General features: G+C 37.1%; 1 protein-coding gene across 1 annotated transcript; it reads right to left on the reverse strand.

The window, feature by feature from the left end:
• Window positions 1-370: 370 nt before the first annotated feature.
• On the reverse strand, window positions 371-23,399 carry ORC3 (origin recognition complex subunit 3). Its single transcript, XM_077386781.1, has 17 exons — window positions 23,278-23,399; window positions 22,978-23,178; window positions 22,688-22,862; window positions 22,159-22,328; window positions 21,905-22,035; window positions 19,955-20,228; window positions 19,755-19,829; window positions 17,331-17,407; window positions 17,079-17,166; window positions 15,282-15,499; window positions 13,289-13,358; window positions 9,514-9,602; window positions 8,472-8,561; window positions 5,267-5,342; window positions 2,471-2,598; window positions 1,752-1,928; window positions 371-790 (listed from the first exon to the last, which is right to left on the reverse strand). Exons 1-17 carry the CDS (start codon window positions 23,347-23,349, stop codon window positions 685-687), a joined length of 2,217 nt encoding a protein of 738 aa, XP_077242896.1. The 5' UTR covers window positions 23,350-23,399; the 3' UTR covers window positions 371-684.
• Between the last annotated feature and the right edge of the window lie 1,429 nt (window positions 23,400-24,828).

The raw sequence follows: 24,828 nt of genomic DNA on the forward strand, positions 1-24,828 counted from the left end.
CCATATCCTTTTCCTTTTGGAAATTGTAAGCAAGCATCAATAGCCTAGAATTGTAATAGCCTTTTTCCAGCTGGTTAAAACATGTTACTTTTCTATTTTTCATGGCCATTATAAATGAATTTTGGTGAGATGGTCCAATAAGAGCACTCTTGTAGCTGGTTTTTGCAGGGCACCCTTGAGCTTAGCACTCAGTTTTCATAGATCTGGCCCTATGTTGGGTCTTCAATGGCTCAAAATCACGTCAATTAGACAGTCTAATCCAATGGCATATTTTTGGTCGTTGAGTGTGGTCCATCGCCTTAGATAGTTTTCCGTCCACATTAAATCGTCAGATAGCAAAGATATTTTTGGGAAACTGTAGGCAACCAGTGAGAAGGGAATAGAACAAAAAAGCGAGGTGCATCTATCAAAACAAAGAGGTGCAACTAGTGGTTTTTCTAGCGGGCCTCAATGTGGAAGGATACGCACCAAAAATCTCCACATTTCCTAGCCATAGGAAATTGGGGAATGTAGACAAATCTTTTAACTGTGTCCATCAGAAGTTAGGTTAATCAGGCTTAGATATTTAACAAACATTACATTTTTTTTTGACGTAAGATAATTTACAAGGACATCATTACCCAATTGGAGATTTCCGGTAACCATAAATCAGAATAAATGTTTAGTTGGGGAAAAGCTTGGAGACTAGAGTCCGAAAGCAACTCTCTGCAGGAAATCTGGACGTCTCTTGCTGGGCATCCGCAGAAGCCCTGTTATTTGAAGCTCTGTAACTGCTCTGCAAAACCGAGCTCTGGAAAAATAATGTCAAGGCTTATCATGAAGAGCTGGTGTGCAAGCTAAGAAGTATACTTATCAAAGAGACACACAGTTATTGAAAAGATAAACATGTGCATTAATGGATATAAAGCATGAATTATACTCAGTCAGTGGTTGTGAACATTTTTCAAATTTGTGAAACCTCGAAATCAGCTGCAGTTTTATAATTGAAACCATTGTAATGCAAAGAGGGAAAGGGCTACCTCAACTGCAAACTGATAACTGTTAGGCCCTATCCGAATGCCCTCTATAAGGTTATTAATCATTAGTTGCAAATGAGACTTTCTTCTTTCAGAATAAACAATCTCATTCGAAGACAATGTTTATAGTGACCATATTTATCTTTAGATCATATAGTCAAATGGCTTCCAAAGAAGCCTTATCGTTCCATTTGCAAATAAGATTCACTTAAAAATAACATTATCCTTAAATAAGGCCCTATTTTGCTGGTATTCAAAGAGGCATGTATCCAACATTCTGATATAAGAAACTAAGATTTGTCTGAGAATGTACACTAACAAAGAATGGCTACTACTGTGTGCAATCCAAAAAAACAACACTACAAATCCAACTTAGATACTCTCCAATTGGGAATATGAAGACCGTCTGTTCATATTCTTGACGGTGTATTGCAATCATAAAACAACCCTTCTCTCGTCTTCTGATATAGAATGCAATTCAAATATGATTCCATGAATTTAGATATATTATATATTTAAAATATCCCTATAGACCTAGGCTTATATCACAATATTTATCATATCATTAATATGACTGTAAGGATGCATTAGGATTGTATTTTCGGGGCTACTTTGCCCAACATCTTGTCTCTGCCCCACAAGTATAGATAGTGATATGTTGTACATCCTAAAAAAGTATATATTATCAGCATGAGCGTAGAACAAACAGAAAGATATGTGAAGCTAGAAGGATACTGAATTGAAGCCTCAAACACGTTGGCAACTGCATTTGCAGGTTTTCTTTTTTTGGACATTGGTGACCGCTGCAGCTTATGTTTGGTTTTAGTACATGAGCTGAGGACTGTTGCTCTGAAAGACTGATACCAGTCATGAAGGTTGATAAGATCACCATGTTCTTGAGCCAGATTATACCTGAGAGACCACATTTGATTCATCCATATTTCAAGTTAGTTAAAGTAAATCGACAAGAGCTTCTTCAGAAAGTCAACCAATGATGATTAAGTAGAAAGTTTGATAGCCTGTTTTTCAGAATTGAGAACCCTCATCACTTCTTTAGATGATGAGAATGCTGAGCCTAAACTGAACAGATAAATGCCTTGAGGGGCAAGTTTCCATTGTCAACATAGCAGAGATCTGTTCAAATGACTCACATGCCAATTAAGTTTTATATACATCTGGAGGTAGAGCAAGGTTTCTGGCTTCTAAACAGCAAAGCAAAATCCAAAATACAGATCATCACTTTTCTGGTAATGATAACCATGTAAGCCTCCTAATAAATGTAAGTATTTTGCTGAAAAATTAAGAGAATAATTTTCTTTTTGAATGGTAAAGTTAGGGTTTAATTTAAGAGGCATGATCATCATTTTAGAAAGGATGAGGATGTGCAGGCTAATTCTTCAAATATGTAATGGTATTGCCAGTATTTTAACTAAAAAGAGGATTAGGATATTTACATAATTGAGGTATCATGCATGGATGGCAATAAGATACTCCCACCCTTGTTACAGCAGCTACAACAGAGATAGGTGTGCGACTTGAGAAGATCAACCTGAATAGTTCTCCTCGGATCTCCAATTAGAGCCTACCAAAAATAAGATGTTTGTAAATGTAGTGACTGTTAGTACGGCTTCAAAACCAGTTTCCATGAATTTTTCGAAAATATCATAAAGATAACAATCTCATTCTAGAGTATGGTAGGTTCTCAAAGATCCAACGGAAATATTTCTAATTTACCAAAGCAACTAACTTATTCAAGGAAAAAATTATTGCCTAAAATGGTGCAGTCATTACCACAATTGATTGTACAAGTAAGAATTGCATTCCATTACCAATGTTGCATAAATGTTTACATACAGAGCCTGGAATAGTAGTTCATTACTTACAGTTACCAGCAAGTCCATACCAATGCTACATCAGAAATTTGTTAGAGCCAATTTAAGAAAACTTGGTTGTGCAATACTACTCAAAAAAGCAGAAAAGCAAATGACATCACTTAACCACTATTCTAAAAAAAGTAAGAATGGACAGGCTGACAATTATTTTAGCAATAACAGATTCGGGCACACGGGAGCTTTCAACAGACTGCTATGGAGCAAATGGGTCGACGTGCACATTAATTTATGACTTAACTGCTAGAAATAAATTTGATCGCATGCTTTTAGAATGTCTTTCTATTGATACGTTTGCATCAGTATGTACTTGCAGCAAAGTAAGAATGGAGAGGCTGACAATTATTTTAGCAATAACAGATTCGGGCACACGGGAGCTTTCAACAGACTGTTATGGAGCAAATGGGTCGACGTGCACATTAATTTATGACTTAACTGCTAGAAATAAATTTGATCACATGCTTTTAGAATGTCTTTCTATTGATACGTTTGCATCAGTATGTACTTGCAGCAACAGAGGGCAGTACACAGTTCCGGGGTCCACTAAGATGCCAGTCAACCTTTGTAAATCTCCCATTTTTGTTTGAACCTTCAAGTCTGTAAATGTCCTCATATGTTGGATGATCAAGACTTAGAGTTTTGTATCACCATTATAGAGGGTACACTTTTGGCAATTTTCTATCCCCAAGCATGGTGATAATATTGCAATAGCCAATGTGAGTTTTAGCCAATTTATATAGGAGCAAATTATGCTAATATGGTTATTTAGATTAATGAAGAAAAGGCAGTCTTTCATTTTGTTGAAGCACAAATTGGCAAAAAAGAAAATCTGAAACGTCACATTTTGAGAAAAATTTTGTGACGACAGTTGGGCTTCTTTGCCAGAGAGAGCCTCCAGGCCACCTTACTATCCCAAGAGCTTTGATATACATGTGTATAGCTCAGCATTGATATTTCAGGAAATCTCAACAGGCTCTTCATGTAAAAAAAATTAATCAAAAAACATTGAAAAAAACAATCCATGTTACAGCTTTTTCTTTTCCCTCGTACTCTCAAGGCAAAAAAATTCTATAAAAAAAGTTTTCACATGCTTTTAGTACTTTTGCACCTAAACTTGTCCAATTTGATCAGGGTGCCTAAAACTAGGGATGAGTTTGGCGAGCGCTCCTACACCCACGTTCACAGCAAAGGAAACTCAAAGACTGACATGCTAGCGAACTTCAGAATATCTTGTACAGAGCTACTGCTGTGGCAAATGCCAGATCTGTAATTTTTTTCCTTTGGTTTTTTGTTTTGCTTTGTATTTCTGGGTTTGCTGGCCAGTTCTCTCAGAGTCCTTTTCCACTTTTAGTGAATTATCTGTTCTACACATATACATACATATATACGTAAATACATGCATATAGGGTTGTTCAATAAAAGTACAGTACATTTAGGACCAATTTCTTTTGTGCCCAACAAGTTTCCTCATCTGAAATTTTATCACCCGTGTTCCCACATAAGTATAGAATACCAGAAACCCAAGATCTACAAATGGTGTAGCTCACACACACACACACAGAATTCAATTCTCTAAAATCCTGAAAATTCTCTCTAGATGGATGGAATGTTCTGAAAGTATTATCATTTAAAGCTCATTTTGCGTCACATGTAAACTAACATCTTTCTCTAGGTAATATCAATTCCCGATTTTATAACTATGCACAACATCAAATTACGGCACTTGATTTGCCAACAGGGACTCATTGGTCTATTCCTTAATCTGAACCCATGAAGAAATAGACAGATAAAAACATGTGTGTGCAGTTTTAATGGCAAAACAGCAAAAGGATAGATGAAGTTCACCATAACTACAAACATTACTACATTTACATCTAAAAGGCAGTTATGCTTAGCATTACACTATGTCACAAATATCTCCGATATTTTGATAAAATGATAAAATCCGGAAATAATCCCAAGATTTTAAAAATATAGCGATATTTTCATTTTTTTCATAAAATATCACGATAATATCCTGATATTTTTATTTTATATTTTCCTTAAATTTTATATATTTATATATTTTTTAAATACTTTTATTTTTATTGTTTTTTTCCAGATATAAACCCGAAAAATTATATATATATATATATATATATATATATATATATATATATCCCGAGATTTTCCCTTGCCGAGAAATTCCCGAGAAGGATATTTGTGACATAGGCATTAAATGTCCTTCGCAGATATTGTCCAGAGGATAATAAGGTTACAGCAGATCACAAGCATAAAAATGGCAGATCGAATGGGAACTATAAGAAAACCTTGTTAACAAACCTCACGCAATTAGATGTTACAAGCTCTTCAAAAACTTACTGATTGCAGTATGTCAACATGCTTAAAGCAAACAATTTCATGAAAAGGCGCACACTCCAGGGGTGTCAGATAATTCCTGTTCCAAGAATGCCGCAATTTCAGAAGCTTTCCAGATAATAGGACTGTATAAGACAATAGTTGAATCATTATGGAATCAGAACAAATAAGACAAATGTCCTTCTGTTTATCAAATAAGATAACAATTCCTAGGTAATGGCAACAAAAAATGAGTCTCTGGGAACTTGTGAAAAGTTCAACAAAACCTCTGCATCAAAAGGCAACAATGTCTTTTATAATTAATGCAACTTCATAGACATAAAATAATTTAATAAATGAAAGTCACTCAATTAAACTTTTATTATCCAGCAAGTGCGTAAGTACTTGACGCAATTGGGTGTAGGTGAATGATGGAATTCATGCAAAACAAAAATGGGTTTAATACATAATTTGGACACGACGTCTCCAAAGAACTGTCTAGGCAAAATCATTAATGGGTTTATTCTTCCTTTTTGCAAAAGATGCACCTGTTGGCTAGAGCGATCTTCATCCTATGGAGGGCAATGTATTACTCCACTGCCCTTTCTCCTTCAGCCTATGGAGGGCCATCATCAAAAGCTTTGGCATGCACTGGGTTTTCCATAGACTGATCAGAAGGACGATTGTCCACTGGAACAATGGAGTAATGGACCAATCATAAAGATGAGGAGAACACTTTGGGGCATTGTACCATTTGCGCTGATTTGGCACATATGGAGAGAAGAATATACGCATTTTTAAAGAAAAAGAAAAGAAACCTAGCAGGATAATGGCAGAGGTCAAAACTAACCTCATATCACGGGGTAAGGACAGCTCTACCTTATCGGCATACTCCATGGGAGATATCTAAAGGTGTTGGAAAACGATCATTTGGGGAAAGGAAGCAAAATTCAAGATTAGTCCAAAATGGAAGCCGCCACCTCTTGGAAGTATAAAATTCAATTTTGATGGCAGTTCTAAAGGCAATCTGGGGCCAGCCGGTATTGGAGGTGTTTTCTGCGATAATAACGAGTGCACAAGTCATTCTTTCTCAAAGTCAATCGGAATATGCTATTCAAACGAGGCGGAAACACGAGCTCTACTATGGGGTTTAAGATGGTACGTCAAAGAGCAGCACAAACCATTAATTGTCGAGGGGGGTTCTCCAAACGTGTTGATACACAGGCATGGGCAGGCAAAAAGAAGCAGAGGCCATGGAATTTATCCAACACAATCACAGAGATTCAAGACCTCTGTCGGAGGCTTAAACCGGAATTCTCTCAATAAGGCGGTCAGCAAATGGCATGGCAGATTGAATTGCTAAGGAGGGTACAGACAAGCTTTCACCATGACAGCTAGAACCACATTGGAAGCATTTTGGCTGCAACCGAGTGTTGTCGCACAGGCAAAAATTTCTGATGCTGCAAGTGTTTTACGGTGATCTGCAGGTGTAATGCACAGCAAAGGGGAAAGGCCTGGGAGACTGGTTTTCCTGTTGGGGATATGAAAATGTTTTTTTTTTATTTGAAAAAAAAAAAAAAAATTATTTCAATAACCCAAGGTGGCTTTAGGGACAAGTTGTCCCCATTACATATGCATATGAGATAGAGAAAAATCATGAAACCAAAACATTGTTTCCATTGAGATTCCCCATATTATCGGCGTCAGCAATAGAAATGGACACACGGTCCGCCCCGCCTTCGCCCATTCATCCGCCAAATTGTTTGCTGATCTTCTCATATGCATGATTCGCGGGCGAAAGGCCCTCACCAAATCCCGGATCTCGTCGAATTTGCTAGCAAGACACAGGGGACCACAATTCTTGTTATTTGCACAAGCAATTGTGTTAGCCGAGTCGCCTTCCAGGATTAGAGAGCCAAGATTATGTTTCTCAAACCATCTCAGACCGAAGAGAAGGGCTGTTACCTCTGCCTCATTGGCATCGCATACACTGGCCGGTCCGGAATATGACATCACAATCCTCCCATTGTGATCCCGTATGGCCCCACCAATGCCAGCCCAATCAGGGTTCCCCCGCGAACTTCTGTCGAAATTAAGTTTGAGCTACCCCTCCGGTGGTGGAGACCAATTAAGTTTTGCAAAGGACACACCGACTAGCAAGACGAAACCCACGCCTTTACAAACGTTCGCAGGTATTTATACCCCTGTGCACTACCGTCCAAAGGAGTGCCGTAACACGAGGAGGGGCAATGGGTTGCCACACTTTTGCTAGATTTAAAATTGCTATCTTCTCTCCAAAGAAAAAAAAATCATCAACGGCACATGAAAATCAAGCATAAAAAACTTGACATGTTCTCAGAGAGCGACCTCGATAAGATCAACCTAACAACCTTCATTTGAAACAAGACTAAGAACATCTCTTATACACTGGAGGGGAAATGACAAGTAAAATAAAAGAATATTGATGGCTGACCTAGTAAAAAGATCTTTATATATGGTACGGAAATGTATCATTGCCACTAGCAATCCAATGGATCTGCATAGGAATAAGATCAACTAGTAGATTTTCTGATATTATAAGATCAATAGATTAGTCGTCATGGTTTCTAATTCCATGGAACTTCGAAAAGCTAAAACGCTCTCACCAGATCCGTGCCCCAGTTACATTCATCTAACCTTGGATAATTACGCAGGGACCATTGTTCAATATCTTGTTGGTCTAACTGACATTGACTGGATTTAGAACACATTACCTTAATCTTTATTTTGACTCTTTTTTTTATTGTTTTCTTATTTATTTTATTTATTTATTTATTTACAGTAGCATCCCTAAGACTAGACTTCTGAAGTTTGTGTGCTACATACCAGACAAACTTTGAGACTTGGCAGTTGCAGTTGGTGGTTAACACTAACTGATCACTTCTCAAAATTTATGATATGCCTAGAAATAGGAACTCCACAGCAAAAATAATTAAGCCACACATAAAGTCTAAAACTATAATTATTTTGGAAAGCAAACACAGATCAACATATTAGGAACTAGAATTCTACTCTAATGGTGGCCTATTTCAGAGATTTGCCATTTGTGAATGAAGCTGCAACCATATTAAAGAGCTTGAAATTGCAAAAGACATCATATATCAACCCAGTAACAACAAAACATGAAGTATTCTCATATCCATGCAAGTACCAAGAGCATAATGAAGGACAATACCAGTGCATCACCTACCTGATCATAAACTCAACCAGCAAAGCAGCTTTCTCATTCACTGATGAAGTACACTTTTCCATGGTCAATTGGTGCCGAGACATTGGCCTCCTATCACAAGAATATAGAGCATAAAACCATTGGTCTTTTTATTTCTTAAGATACAGCAATCTCACACTCCCTATGTAGCACAGATACAAGTCAAGTCATTGCTTATTCCCTGCCTTTCGAAATTTTAACAGGCATAGATATGATATCTAATGTTCTCAGCTATACAAATATTTTGTACAAAAGGCCTGCAATAGCTATATAATGCAAAATCTAATTTTCAAAAAAAAACTATATAATGCAAAATCTGCAGTGCATTCAACTAATGTTGCCAATATTCAAGGTTCATAGACATGAATCAATAATGAATCACCAAGGGTGGGACAATTTCTGAATCAAGAGTTGAAACTAGAAGCAACTAGAAATTTTACCTTGGTACAATTTAAAAAATAAGGGAAAAAGAATAAAATTATACAAAGTAGTGTAAATATGAAGAAAAGAAAAGGAAAAGAAAAGTTATATAACAAAGAAAAAAAAATCAAGTAACGTATGTAGGTAATATTATGAAAAGGAAAATATAAGAAAAACAAAGATATTAAAATCATTTTTTCATATCATTGTGCTTAATTAACTCCACATCAAACATTACACGCTTTTCATTGTGATTAATTATCTCCACATCAAACATTATAATTTTCAGAAAAAAAACAATAGCACGAGTAATGATAAAAGCCAATAGTGTTGTAATCATATTGGCCATTAACTTCCATAAATAATGATTGTTAAATTAGATCAAGTTTTAAGATGAAAAATATGATAAAGCATAGATGTGTTTTGTTCAGACAGAGACAAATTCATTTTAAGAAGGCATTCTTGTTCGGTAAGAATCATTTCATGTACATAACCTAAAATGAACAAAATGGGATCTTAAACAGATATGGTATTGAATATAGTTCCTTTATAGCTCATTTGATCTAGAGTTAACAGAAAAGTGCTCCAAATGCTAGAATATTACCCGCGCATTCTTAGCCCCTCTGGCTCAATAGTCTTGTCATGATCCTCAAATGTCAAAACTGACTGGAGCTCTTTCACTTTCTGAATGACCTATCAGAAGAGCATGGTTCACTATCATATAAGTTGGTTCCTTTCCTACATCATTAACATATGAAAGCCTAGTACTGATCCAACAATGTCTAGGCAAGATCTTAGTATCTTATACCATCAGGAACAAATATTATGTGCAAATATATATTTACAGTGGTGTGGATAATAAACTGGCTAACACTTTAGCATTTAATGCAATTCTGATAGTTGTTTAAATAATTACGGTAAAATACATTTTCTCAAGTTATGCTACATTATATGAGGAAAATGATTGTGAGCTTGAAGCTCATATAGCTTATATGAGCTTGAGGGCCCAAACACATATGAGCCCACATTGTTAAGATGATCCAAAACATTCATTTGAAAGGCCCTTACATAGATAGGATGTGTATAAAAAATCAGCTCCATGGGATCATCCTAACCCATCCAAAAGTGGAGGGCAAAATGGACAGACACCGTTTGCCACAAATCTGCCCATTTTTGCCCTTCGCTTTTGGAGTTGTTAGGATGATCCAATGGAGCTGATTTTTGGTACACACCCTATCTATGATGTGGCCTTGTAAATGAATGGTTTGGATCACCACAAAAAATGTGGGACCCATGTGTTTGGGCCCTCAAGCTCATATAAGCTATATGAGCAATCATTTTCCTCATATATATATATATATATATATAGAGAGAGAGAGAGAGGAAAGTGTTGGTGAGCTTAAGCTCACATTGGAGCCTACTTTGTTAGGATGATCCAAAGCATTCATTTGAAAGGCCCTTACATAGATGGGGTGTGTACCAAAAATCAGCTCCATAGGATCATCCTAACCCATCCATTTGTGGAGGTCAAAATGGACAGACATTATTTGTCCACAAATCTGCCCATTTTTTTCCTCCACAAATGGAGGGGTTAGGATGATCCTATGGAGCTGATTTTTGGTGCACACCCTATCTATGATAGGGCCTTGCAAATGAATGGTTTGGATCACCACAGAAAATGTGGGACCCATGTGATTGGGGCGCTTAAGCTCACCATAAGTTTGGTGAGCTAGCTTGCCCAATCACATGGGGGCCCACTTTGTTAGGATGATCCAAACCATTCATTTGAAAGTCCCTTACATAGATGGGGGGTGTACCAAAAATCAGCTCCATAGGATCATCCTAACCCCTCCATTTGTGGAGGACAAAAATGGACAGACACAAATCTGCCCCATTTTTGTCCTCCACAAATGGAGGGGTTAGGATGATCCTATGAAGCTGATTTTTGGTACACCCCCTATCTATGATAAGGCCTTGCAAATGACTGGTTTGGATCACTCCCCAAAATGTGGGACCCATGTGATTGGGCAAGCTAGCTCACCATAAGTTTGGTGAGCTTAACACAGTTTCCTCTATATATATATATATATATATATATATATATATATATATATATATATATATATAGCAGAAGAGAAAAGGAGATAATTTTCTCCATTTAACACGTCAATGTGGATGAGTTTTACCGTTTTTTGCCCTCCCCACATATCTGCACATACTATCTATGTGAGGGTAAAAAAGGTATGAATGTTCGGAATTATTTGCAAAATCTGTGGCAATAAAACCTCGCTGGTAATTTCGAATCTTGATTTGCTAGCCACCTTCTCCAAACGATATGTCTCGCCCATCCTTTGCAATTGTATGTATTCAGAGATTTGTCTTATTAGATGTGATGAAAAACCGCACGGAAATACTATTTCTTGAAAGGTTGCTAGCAATAATACGTAAAGAAAGAAGCTAGCAATAATAATCATTACTTAGTATAGTTTGGGAGGGAAATTACGGACAACGGGTACCTGGATATGACAATTACGGAAAAAAAAATACAAAGAAGAGATATCAAAATATGACAATTACGAAAAAACTACTTTTGCTTATTAATTTTTTGAGGATATTACGGGCACCTTCAGACGAACAACAGATTATGGAAACCTCTAAAGATTGGAGGGCTAGGATCAGCCCATGGTTTTAAATTTCGGTTTCGTTTCGGCAGAAACGAAATTCACTGTGAGTCGGAAAAGTACCAAACTTCGCCGAAACGTTTCTGAAATTTCGGCCGAAACGTTTCGCTTCGGTAAAATTTCGGTGAAATTTCGGAAATTCGGTGAAACGTTTCGGAAATTTCGGTGAAATTTTTACAAGATTTCGTCCGAAATTTCGTACCGAAACCGAGATTTAAAACCTTGGATCAGCCTATAGAAATGATTTTACGGGCACAACCTATTGATGTTGTGTTCCATCACATGGACGGTTTTGAATCAACCTATGATGTGGTCCGTACAATTCTTTGTCGACCCATGCATCGCACGGGGTTTTTTACTAGTATATATATATATATATATATATATATATAGCTAATCCCTGTTTGGAAAGTGATAACCTTTCCTTGAGAGTTAAGACTCAAATAAATTAACTTTATGTCAATAAGCAACCAAAGCAAAAATTGTGAAAAGTAAAAGATAAGCAAAACCCCTTTGTAAATCATCCCTATAAATCCTGTATCTGTAATATCACTTGTTCAATCTAACATACAGTCTAGGACTTCCAAACAAACAAATAAAGAAATTCACTATCATTCAATCCCAAGCTAAAGATCCTATTTCAAATACGCCGGAAGAGAAACAAATCTTTATTTTATGGACTATAATGACATGTCGAAGGACAAAACCGAGCAAAAGATTCAGGAAAGATGGTGGCATCCATAATTTTCGACATGTATCTACTGAAATTAATTATGTGGATAGTGGATTCTAATGAAGCAGAGGTGAGGACAGTCCTTCAGGGGAAATAGATCCCATCTTTCTCAACATGGTGTCAGTCGAAGGGGATTCTCGCAATGTAATTAAGTGGCTAAAGGTTAGTCTACCCATCCCTTGGAGATTTGCCCAATGGTTTGATGGAATTCAAGATAAGGTGGGGGATCTGGTGATTTCTTATTCTCATGTTAAAAGGTCGGCTAACAGGGAAGCGGATAAAATGGCAAGGGGAGGTGTTTCAAAGGCAGGCATTGAGGTCTTTGACTTTTGGCCCCCTTGATAGGTGCCAAGTCTAGGCCATCTTCTGTATTCTTTTTGTATAGTTTCTTTTTCTTCTCTTTTGTACTCGTGGTCTTTTTTGGCAGCATTCTCTTACATTTATATTCAAATTTCTATCATTCAAAAAAAAAAAAATCTACTGAAATTAATTTGCAAAGTTAATTTTAGATCACTGCATTAGGAAAAGAAGGTGGCAAATCTGAGATTAATATACACAAGCGCAGATTAAGAACTGCAAGAGATCATGAATTTCTCTTCCTTTAGAATGTCACATCCCCCAAATTATATGAACTCATTCATGAACACAATTCAGGCAAATAAATATCCCTGCAATGATATACATTCTAATACGAATTTCAGCTGCATATAGAAAATTTAAAAATTCAGAAGAATTCCTCTGGGTAAAGCATACAGTTAGCAATAGTTACAATACTACGTTATATCATAGTATAAACACCAAACAAAGCCTAGGGGTTGGGCCTATAGTTCAATGATTGAGGCTTTGTATCTCAACCTTGAGGTCGCAGGTTCAATCCCAGCTTACATACCAAAAAACACCAAACAAAGCCCCCATGCAAGAGGCATCTTCACTCACTAGAATTTCTAAATGTCAATAAGGTGTACCTCATCGATGCCCACAGTGTGTTTTTCCCACAGCTTGAGCAATTGAAGCAGTAATGCCACTGGAAGATCCCTGGTCCACAAAAAGGTTAAAACTTATTAGCAAAAAATAAAAAATTGTAAGAGGAGAACAAATAAAATATGGGAGTTTGATGGAAGATTTTACAAATTTGCATAAAAACTAGTATTCACAATGCACATTGAAATCCTTTAATGAAAATGTAGCATAATTTAGTCTATTTCCTGCTATATGCTGTGGAATTTTAAAGCCCCGCCGAGAGCTATAGCATTCTGCTGGTCTGCATGTCTAGACAAGATCCTCATGATAGGACACCTTCATCACATATATAAGATTATTGTTAATCACTGCGCAATGTATCTAGCCAAGGCTACCATTCCAAAAAAAAAGTATCTAGCCAAGGCTGAGTCTGCCGGTCACCTGCTCCCACACTGTCTTTCACAAGCGATCTCTAGTTTTTCATTTTTGGCCTCTTTGGTGGAAGTTGGGTTCTCCCTAGATGCATCGCTAGTCATCTTGAGTCGTGGACGTCCTCTCCTTGGACCTCCAAAGGTAGGATCGTGTGGAAACTATTTTTGTAGCTACCCTTTGGCGTGTATGAAAGGAAAGAAACAAGAGAGTTTTCAAAGGCGTATCAAAAGTTGTAACGAATATTCAGAGTCAAATCTTCTCTACTGTGGTCCAATGAGCTGCTAGCCTTTTCGTGTTTCGTAGTGTTTCGGCGACATCTTTCTACAGGTTTTAGGAAGAAATCAGTCAAGAGTAGTGCACACTTGGAGGACCATCAACCTAGATAGGACCCCGTTCCCCCTACCCTGAGAGACTAAAGCTCAATTATGACGGGTCGAGTATTAGCAACACTGGTCCAGCTGATGTCGGGGGTGCTATGGAGGAATGATGCTAGCGAAGTTCTCTGGGATTTTTCGAGACTAATCGGAGAGAAAGGCTCTAATGAGGTAGAGGCCCAGGTTCTTCATGTGATCAAATTGGTGGATCCTTATCAGATAGACTAGAACATTATCGAGGGAGATTTCCTCAATGGTGAGACGAGAATTCATTAACATGGAGGTTAGCAGATGCTATAGAGAAGATTCATAAATGATTAGAGGGACACAATATAGAGGTCCGACATATGTTGCAATCAGCCAACTTCGAGGCTTATACCCTACCTCGCTCAAGTGTCTACACTCTACAGAGGCATTTTTTAGTTTTGATTACTTACCTCCTTGAGGATGCTGTGCAGGTTGTATTATTCTTTCTTTGCACCTCTTATTTCATATCTTATTCTTGCTTCCCAACTCTTATGCCGTATCTATGTTGCATGTACTTTCTTTGACCACCTTGGTCATTGGGCTTTTGACTTTTTTAATAAGATCTTCACCATTCAAAAATATATATTTTTTCACATTTGTATATGATGTGCTAAATGTGTACCATATTTAGACGGTTACAAGTGAGATAATATAACTTGGCACTTAGAAGATGGATCCTAAATATCAAACAAAATGTACGAAATATAATATAATTGGGTTGAAGAAATAGTCAGTGCCACCACTTTTATATAAAGAAATTAAAACATGGCAGTGCCAATATCAGTGGCCAAAAATAATTGCCATATTACTTAAATGCTGGTTCACTTGTGTGTTGCACAACTTCAACAGAAAAGTTTTATTAAATTGCAGATAGAATTAGTTTGAGAATCTTAATTATGACAGGTCTATCCATGTAATAAAAACTCGGAGCATTACTGGCAGTGTTACAAACATCACTAGAGGAGCTTGTAACCAAGTCATAGAGCTGCATAGTAAACTTTTGGTCTACAAGAATGTTCAAACTTCTGTCACATTAAGTTGTGTTAAGCATAATAAGAGGGATTAATTTGAGCATGGGACTCCAAACTATGTGTTGATAAATATAATATTGATGTTCCAGTTTCAATCCCAGCTCACCGACCAAAAAGAAAGTGACACTACATACCTTACCGTCTGTACTGCCTGCAGAATAAATCTTCCCTTTGTCAGTCCAGAACATTCACCATCATGTAGCCCGTGATCAGCCGATGAAGGTAATGTGATATCTTTCCCCACTGTCAGTAAATAATCGGAAGCCTCTAAGTTACAAAAATCAGGATCAAGTGCCTCGCATAAAATGTCTAGTAGTTGCATTCTGTGAAATTTCCCAGCTTCATATAAGCACTGCAATGAAAATATATACGTCATGGAATAGAAATTCCATCGCATTGACATGATTTTAGGAAAATATCTGAGACAATATATGCCATAACAAAATAGTGATTAAAGCTTTGACCATAGAAAAGAGAGGTGCACAACTTTAAGGTTTCGTACCTTGGAAATGAGAGTGTTTTACAAGGATATCATATCAGATCTCAGATAAATATTGTCTCTAAACAGATTATAGGAGCTTACAATTTTACCCTTAGATCACGGAGGATGCATAATGAATTAAATCAGTTGGGACAAGTACCAGTCGAGTAGAGAATGGGAAAACAAGAATCATTCATCTAACCGAGAGCTAAATGATGGAATTCTAGCAATTGTAATAATGTCAAACATGTGGGAGAAAACAACAAACATGCATCCAAACAGTTCAGGGACTTCATAGCAGGAATCAGTCACCCAAGGTGTCAATGTGTCACTCCTACTTGGTAATCTTGCTCCCACCTCCAAACTCTCTCTTTGCTTCTGCAATGGTTATCATTACAATGACTCCATAAATTGAACCAATAAGCTTATTTGTACTGGTTGGGATAAAATATTGCTGAAAATCTAATTTCTTTTTATACTAGGCAAGTTAATTTTCTATGATCTATTAAATACCATCATGGAATATGTTAGTACCATAAAAGAACATAAGCAGATTAATTTTAAAGTTATTGTTTTGTGCGTGATAGAAACAAATAGTTTTCGCTGTTGATTCCATGCTTTGAAAATCGTCACTTCCCTGTTCTCAATCAAACACCCTACAGAAGAATGTAGCAACCAGTAATAATATCTGGGGAGTTTGGGCACAGGCGGACTTCAGTGAGAAAATATTGGAATTCATATTAGATAACCAAATAAAAATGAGCATAAATAGGAAAAAACTGCATTATTTTATTTCTTTGTTTTGTCAAACTTGATTGATGAAACTATGAATTCAACTGGAGTTTTGATGCCGAAAATAATGTAAAATATCTCAACAGTCTAATTGACCAAAAGGTTTGTATAATTTCAGTATGAGGAATAATGAGTTCCAATTTATTTGGCTTAGATAGAAACGCATAAAATTTGGATTTGAAAAAGCCATTTCTTGAGCTTTATATTTTTCTCCTTTTTTCTTTTTGACAAGTAAAGCATGAATTTTCCTTGATTGAAAACTTAAGATTTTTGAGATTATATACAGTTTAAAGTTTAAACTCTCTTCTCAATCCAAAGGACATGTATTAATTTGTAAAATATAACTATTTTTCCTCTATGATTAATGGAAGGGATACAATCGAGCACTATAACGAGCGCAAACAGCATGGATCCAAGAGAGGCTAAAAAGGATAAATCGTTGTAAATTGCCCATGTTATTGGAGAAGCCAACACAAAACCTAGTTGCCTAAGGCATCAGCAGGATTGTCTTAACAATTATGCCCATTAGATTTAGGAATGCATATTCAAAATTGTACTAGAAGATCATTAGTCTGCAATAAGAAAATTATAACGCTAGAGATGCATTTTATAATCAGCATCAACAGCTGAAGAAGAGAGGTCGAGCTTGAGGACCCACCATAACCACAGAGCTCCAGTTCTTTCGCAATTTCTTCACTTCTGACAGACCATGAGCCAAATTATCACCAACTTTTTCAGCAATCAACCTAATCACATAAAGAGGTTTACCTAATGTGATTCGGCATAGACAGCATAGATACATTGCTGTCCAGACTTCATATAACCAATTTGAAGCATAGACATGTATATTTTATTCACAAGTTGATGTTCCTTCGAACTGAATAAAAAAATGCAGAATTCTATTTGATACCTCTGACAAGATGGGAGATCGAAAGCATATTTAAGCATCACCTCTGGCAACAATTTACACTTGTCACTCCAGAAACCCTGCACTGAAAACCAAGCAATGGGTAAACATTGACTAGAAATCAAATTTATAATATACATGAAAAATGAACGGCAACAGGAGAACTTATATTAGATAAGAAAAGAAAAAAATACACATCGAAAAAAGCAAAGGACGAGATGTCCCTGCATCAAAACCGCCTTACACATACGTTACATTCTTTCAAATACATTATTCAGTTGGGAAGGTGTTTCTGATCTTTAACTCCAGCCTATCGATTCTCTCTCTTGCGAAAATGTAAGCCATTTCAATGGATGATTTTGGGCGACGTGCCATCTTCGGTTTGATGGTTTTGCATAAGTCAAGAATCTCTAGTATGACATGAGCAAGTCACCATAGGCCTGCTGACCCTTTTAGAGCCCATGGGATTGCATTCTAGAAGTCACCTTCTATCATGAGATTTCCAAATAAAGGTTCCTTCAAGATTCAGAGCCCGATTAAGAGGGTTTTCACTTCCACTTTATTTAAACCGGTCTCATCAATTGACCGGAATAAGTTTTAATGACTTTGCCTTGCTGATTTCTAAAAACTCCCCCAATGCCTGCTGGGCCAGAATTGCCTTTTGAGAATTTAGTTTGTTAAATCCAAAGGGGGCGGCTGCCAATGGTGTGAAGGTTTAGATAAATGTGCTATTTCCCCAACAATTACCTTCCAATTTCATAAGGCATCAATGATAGAATGGTAGCTCAAATAGTTCTTGCCTTTCACCCATTGGATTAAATCCATTTTTATTTATGTTATGATTTTCCATATGAGTTACACCTTTCCTTCAATATCCGCGAGTTCCTCTCTCTCCAAAGGTACCAAGTAATCGCATATGGAACGAAACTCCATGATGCTTCTCCAACATCTCTTAAGGGGGCAGCTCCCCATCAAAGATATATATTCCTCAAAACCAAATGGGACATAGAGCATTTTTTTTTTTAAATGGACATAGATGTTAAATAACTGAGATGCTAATCAAGATTCAAGGATGGCTAGAAAAGATAGATAAAGGGTACTACAATAATTGTCACTGTTGACGAGTGATACACGCGCACGCACATTGGAAATTTATTTTATAGGGCATTCTTAAATTTTAGTTGATCACTATAATTTCATTAGTAATTTTACTAATTTTGTCTTCCTTCCCAGTATTTTAGTCAGAAATTTACATCAATTGCTTATCATGTGCTGATACATGTATCACCAAAGTTAGCAAGTGACCCTTCATTAAAAAGTGCCCTTTGGAAACATAGCTTGAACTAGAACTAGAATGTGCAACTGCTCATAAAAGCATGAATAGCTGTGTTGCATGGATTCTTTACCCGCTATGTCGAATCCATGTCGACAAGTTTCAACACATGTTTTGGACATGGATCACATGGGACACAGCCAGATAATTGTTGTAGCCATGTCCTGCACGAATCCTGTTTTTTAGGAGAATCCGACACATCGTTGTCTCTTTTAAAATGTGAATTATGTATATTTTCCCTTAAACGCGCTTTCTTCGTAACTGTTTCTTTACAAAAGCACAGCCAGTCCTCTCTTAATAAAAATCTCAAAACCTCAACCATCAATCTTGAACATTAAGCCCCTTCCCCTTCGTCTTCGACTCTCTTAATAAAAATCCTACTGCCTTGACCCACCACCCCTAAATTTTTTCATAAATAAATAAATATATATATAGAGAGAGAGAGGAAAAGGAATGTACGCTCGAGCGCACCAAGCTTATGGTGCACTCGAGTGCCCAATCACACGTGGGCCCACTTTGTTAGGATGATCCAAAGCATTCATTTGAAAGGCCCTTACATAGATGGGATGTGTACCAAAAATCAGCTCCATAGGATCATCCTAACCCATCCATTTGTGGAGGTCAAAATGGACAGACACTGTTTGTCCACAAATCTGCCATTTTTGCCCTCCACTTTTGGAGGGGTTAGGATGATTCAATGGAGCTGATTTTTGGTACACACCCTATCTATGATAGGGCCTTGCAAATGAATGCTTTGGATCACCACAAAAAATGTGGGACCCATGTGATTGGGGCACTCGAGCGCACCATAAGCTTGGTGCGCTCGAGCGTACAATCCTTTTCCTCATATATATTATATATGTGTGTGTGTGTGTGTGTTTAAATATTTAAGTTTAAATTTTTTATTTTATTTAATAAAAATTACCGAATTCATAATCCTACTTACCGAATTCATAATCCTACTTTTTGGGGTTTGCCAAATCCGACACCTTGAATCCGTGTCAGATCCGACATGCGAATCCAAATGCATGCAACACAGATGAATAGAGAATGGCAATGTTAAAAAAATAGCAAGGAGGTGGTAGCAATTTAACCTGACTGTCCTCATTGAATGTGCCTTTGGCTAAGAAACTCAGAATCTCCATGGAAAAATGTTTCATGCACGCAATCTGTAGAATGTATGTGAAGTCACTAAACTAATTAGATCCAGCCATGACGGGCAAAGTATGAAAGATTTCATCATATAAGATGAGAAAAGGTACTCAGGATGTTCAAAAAGATTGAAATTTCTAACCTTTAAAGCCCTAATGAAGGCAGATACTGTTCCATCATGCTTTAGAAAATAGTTTCTCAAGAAAGCTGCTACCTTGTAACCAACATTGAACCCAGAAGTTGGCTTTACTAGAACATCCTCAACGATTGCATCCATTCTCTCAATGGGAGATCCCAGAGTGAACTGACGAGGCTCCAAGTGTTCCAGTGCACTTGATGGAAGAACTTTTCTTGGGGCATCGACGGTTGTCGCAACTCCAATTACTAAGATGATTGGAATCTTTATAACCCACTCGCTGTGAAAGAGTAACCAAGCTTTTAGAAGCCAGAGTAGAGATTAAATGAGCATTAATTATGAGAAATAGCTACACAATAATTGATCAATTCATGCAAACTGCAGACCACCAGAATTGAAACATGATACAAAATGTCACAGTAAACAACTCATTGGATAATTCACAAAGACATGAGCGGCGATCTAGTTGAGTGAGTCAACTGATGGGTATGCAGATTAAGACAAACATGTTTTTTACATTGAAACCTAACCTGAAACTATCAACTATTTCAGATCGCATGAAAGGGCAAGCAGGTTTAGAGGTATAGGAAAAGACTACATGAGATCCTTCCGATGGACAAAGGCATGTCAATCTCCAGAAGGGGAGTATTCTTATACTTCATATTATGTGTAAATGATGGGGACCATCACTTATGGGGACATACTTGTAATTATATAGTGCCGGACCCTATATATAATGAACTCAAGGGAGTTGTGTGGTTCAACTTTTGAAACCCACTGACTCTTTTACCTTTCTCTCTTCTCCTCTCTTTTTCTCACTTTGCTTCTTTTCTTGGTTTGTTTAAAAGATAAATACTCAATTCCAAGAAAAACTATTTTCAGGAAATAAAATTTTAATATATCAGAACAGGCAGATTTTTCTTTTGGATCAAGTTAGGTCGCAAAGAGTTATAGATTAAGAGCTAAGATTTTCTGTATTATTGTATGAGGTTGGAAATTTATTAAGTTCTTTTTTCTATGGTATTTGATAGGTTCTATGATACTGGCATGGAATGTCTTCTTCGGATATGACACCTGCAGTTCTTCAAGTAGAGTGATTCTACAAAGCTTATGTGTAGTGATGCCACCAATTGGTGAGCTGTTTGTTCTTAGATTATCAAGTTAAATTATTTATGAGATTTTTTGTGATTTTCATGTGGCGTTTTTGTTGAATTTTTGTGATGAATATACATTGCTAGAAATTGATTCTTTCTACATTGTGTTGAGGTTATTTTAATCCAAGCAAGGCTCAAAATGAATGCACTGACCAAATTGTGTGCACTATTGCAGAAGTAGCTTCCTTCAGGATGATTACTAGCCAAGGAAATTTACCTGCTAAATTCTCTGATGGATTCTCTATAACAAGAACCAAGAAGATCAGAGTTTCTCCATTGAGTAAAATTAAATGCTAGTAACAATCACAAGGTCAAGCATCCAAGATATGATCCATTGGCGAATAATAATAATCAGGAATGAACTACAGCTCAATTGTTTCCTTGTCTCTGAAAATCTGAACATTTCCAATTAACAATCAATTACAGAAGAGCTAATGAATGTTTCCTAGTTTGATCCACCTGAACATCATGGTGATTGCAAAGCACCTCCGAGGGCAGAAACAATTCATGTAAATTAAATCTTCAACTGAAATTTTTTTCATGGACAATTTCTGGGATTTTCAAAAGGAATTTTTTGTGATCTATCTATTGTAAAAATAATTAAAGAATCATTCTCCAAATATCAAAATAAATTATTTACTCTTGAGTTGTGCACAAGAAGCAAAAGGTCTTGTTCGGTTTCTTTTTTAAAAAAAATTATCAAGTCTACTAGAATGGCAATATATTAAGATACAATTTGCGAGTGTGCTTCTAGTTCTATGCAGAAAACTCAATAAAATTGGGAGTAGAAAGATGGAGATACCTTAACATCATGATGAACTCAGCCAAGACAATGCCACTACATCGTTCTATATCATCAATGATCACAACTACAGGCTTATCATAGTTATCTGGTTCACTGTACCAAGCAGCTAAGATCGAAATATCAACAACCTGTTGGTGAACAAGGTAGAATAAATGATAATTTAAGAAAACCCACGCCAAAATCACAGAGCCTTTCCAGGCAAATGCCATATTGCAAAAGAGACAAAAAGCATTTAAAAAAGAAGAACTGACATCTGGGGTAATGGCAACTGTCTGCCTTAACAAACTTCTCAGACAACCACCAACCCCGTTCTTCACACTGAAGTCCAATGAAGAAATGTTGGCCACATGGCATCCATGAGACTTCAAATGTATGCCAAGCTCCTCAAATGTCAGGAGATCATCAACGAACTCCACGTTCTCTGAAAAACATTAACACGATGAGGAAGTCCAGCAACAAGGCTCAACTCTAATAACTGCTAACCACATCCATGTAGAATTTAGGAATGAGAAGACACGCCCTTATAAAGCAACAATATTTATACATCCATGACACTACATTTAGCGGCCGCTTGGATTCAAGGATTTTATATTCCTTGATTGTAAAATCTTGTATTTTAAAATCTAAAACTTGGATTGTACATTTTCAGGATTGTAAAATCCAAGTTTTAGCTTATAAAATCTAGGTTTTAGCTTTTACAATCCTGAATTGTTAAATTCTTGTATCGAAACAAACAATTAGTCTACTAACTACAGAGAAATCGAACAAATCAAAGCTTACTGGTGAGAATCAAGGCTGTAAATATCTGTTTGCATATGCTATTAATCACGACCGGATAAGAACGCTTCACATCATAAATACCGAGTGTTCCAGTGGATTTAGTAGCAGAGAAAGATTCACAAACCCAAGAATATATCTCATTAAAGAGATCTACATTAATCCGCCTCAAAACACCCTACATTTATCAAAAGATGCACATTAATCAACATTTTTTGATTTACTACAAAAGAAACATTGTTAACAAAGGTGAAGCAAAATAAATAAATAAATTGTGGAGAAGATCACGGAACCTTGATGGTAGTTTCGATGTTAGACCAGACTAGATCGAAAGCCTCGATCCGTAACTGCTCGTAGAGATGATTGTCAGAATCGGATTTATCATTTGATTTGAGCAAAGTAGGAGATAAATCTATCTTTCTTCTGGTTTTTCGAGATCCAGAAGCTTTTCCCTCAGATTTTCGAGGCAATGCTTTATGTAGAACAAAGAAGGGCTGCAAGAGGAAGAAGAAAAGGAAGATTAGGCGTTAGTAGAAATGGAGAAACGAGGGGGGGGAAATGAGATAAAGAAAAAGAGAGGGAATGAAAAGAACCTGAAGATTGGTTTCGGAGTTTTCAGATTTGGAAGGAGAAGGGGGTGAATCGGGAGTTACAGAGGGCGACATAGAAGAAGATTAGGGTATTGGCACTTTGTTTCTGGTTTAGGGCCTTCTTTGTGGCGCCTCTTATAAGTGGCGGGAAAGAACTAGACATGGATTTAATTCCTATTCCATTCCTCCCTCGAACGGAGTGAGAAAACAAGGACGGAATCAGATACCACCCCCTTGGTGCGGTTAACTAGACCTGGCAAAATGTGACCCGGACCCGCGGGTCTACCGGCCCGCCCGTACGGGGTAGGTCCGGATCACTAAGTTTGTGACCCATAGAAATTTGACCCGACCCGTACGGGTCACGTCAAAACTGGGCGGGGCCTGGTGGAACCGTGGGTGCCCGTAAAAACCCAAATGATGGAGATTTTATATGGTGGAAGCCCTTATAGTCCCATATGTTTCAGAAAGTGTGCGTGCGTGCGTGTTCGGCCGTTCACTAAGTGCCACTAAGTGCCCCCCCCCCCCCCCCCCCCCCCGCGCGCCCGGGCCACTAAGTGCTCACCGGGAATTAGGTGGAATTGGAATCAGATCATTGGATATTGCATTGATTACTTTTCGTGGAATATAAGGGCGTGTTAGGCAACTATTCGTCGCCTTCTCGAGAAAGTAAAGGAGAAGAAAGTAAGCAAAATTTTCTCGTAATTGGCATTTTCCGCCGTTCACTCGTTTTCTCGGGAAAGCAGATTTACACACGTGGAAATTCTAAATAATTACGTAGAAAACCAACTTTCTTGCACTTTCCCTCTAAATTTTCTCATCAAAAGGATGTGAAAAATCATTTTCTTGAGAAAACCACTTTGCCTGCATACTTTCTTTTCCTTTCTCGCCAAGTGAACAACGAGAAAAAAGAATTTTCTCACAGTTTCTTTTCCTTTCTTTTTCAGTTGTCCACGTCAGATTCTTTTCCTTTCATTTCTTCTCCTGCAACTAGAAAACAAGTGAACGGAGCCTTGCGGGATTTCCCCCTCTTTTAGGCGTGGAGAATGACGAAAGCCAAAAAAACCTCAAAAATCATGTTTGGCTACGTGACTCGCTAAGGTCCGTTTTGAAAATTTCTCCTACTTTTTCGACTAAAAAATAGGATTCCTCAAAGTGATAAATAACCATTTCTAAAATTTCTCATCACTCTGTTTCCGCCCGATTCCTTAGGTGAGAATGAGAAGTCTTGCCGAACATGCCCTAAACTTTTTGTGGAAAGTTCTTTTTTTTTTCCGTTTTTCTTTTTCTGGATTTTCTGCTTCTTAGATTTGGTTCACATTCCTCTATTTCTAGAATTTAAAATTCTTCGGTTTGGCTTCATCTACGGCAGCATTCCTCTATTCCTCACGAGTGCCGATCTGCTGCCTTTTTAATTCTTAAACCCTAAACCCGAAAAATAAGCATTTATTTTTCTTGGAAAGTAAAATTTTTCTTGGAAAGTAAATTAAAGTAAAATTACAGGTCTAGTTGGGTTTTATTCTTTCCTTGTTTTCTGTAAAAGGATTAATTCAAGAA

This window comes from Tasmannia lanceolata, unplaced genomic scaffold (assembly GCF_043159265.1).
Source record: "Tasmannia lanceolata isolate RefF3 unplaced genomic scaffold, GAP_Taslan_0.1 ptg000008l, whole genome shotgun sequence".
In the NCBI taxonomy this organism is placed as follows: Eukaryota; Viridiplantae; Streptophyta; class Magnoliopsida; order Canellales; family Winteraceae; genus Tasmannia; species Tasmannia lanceolata.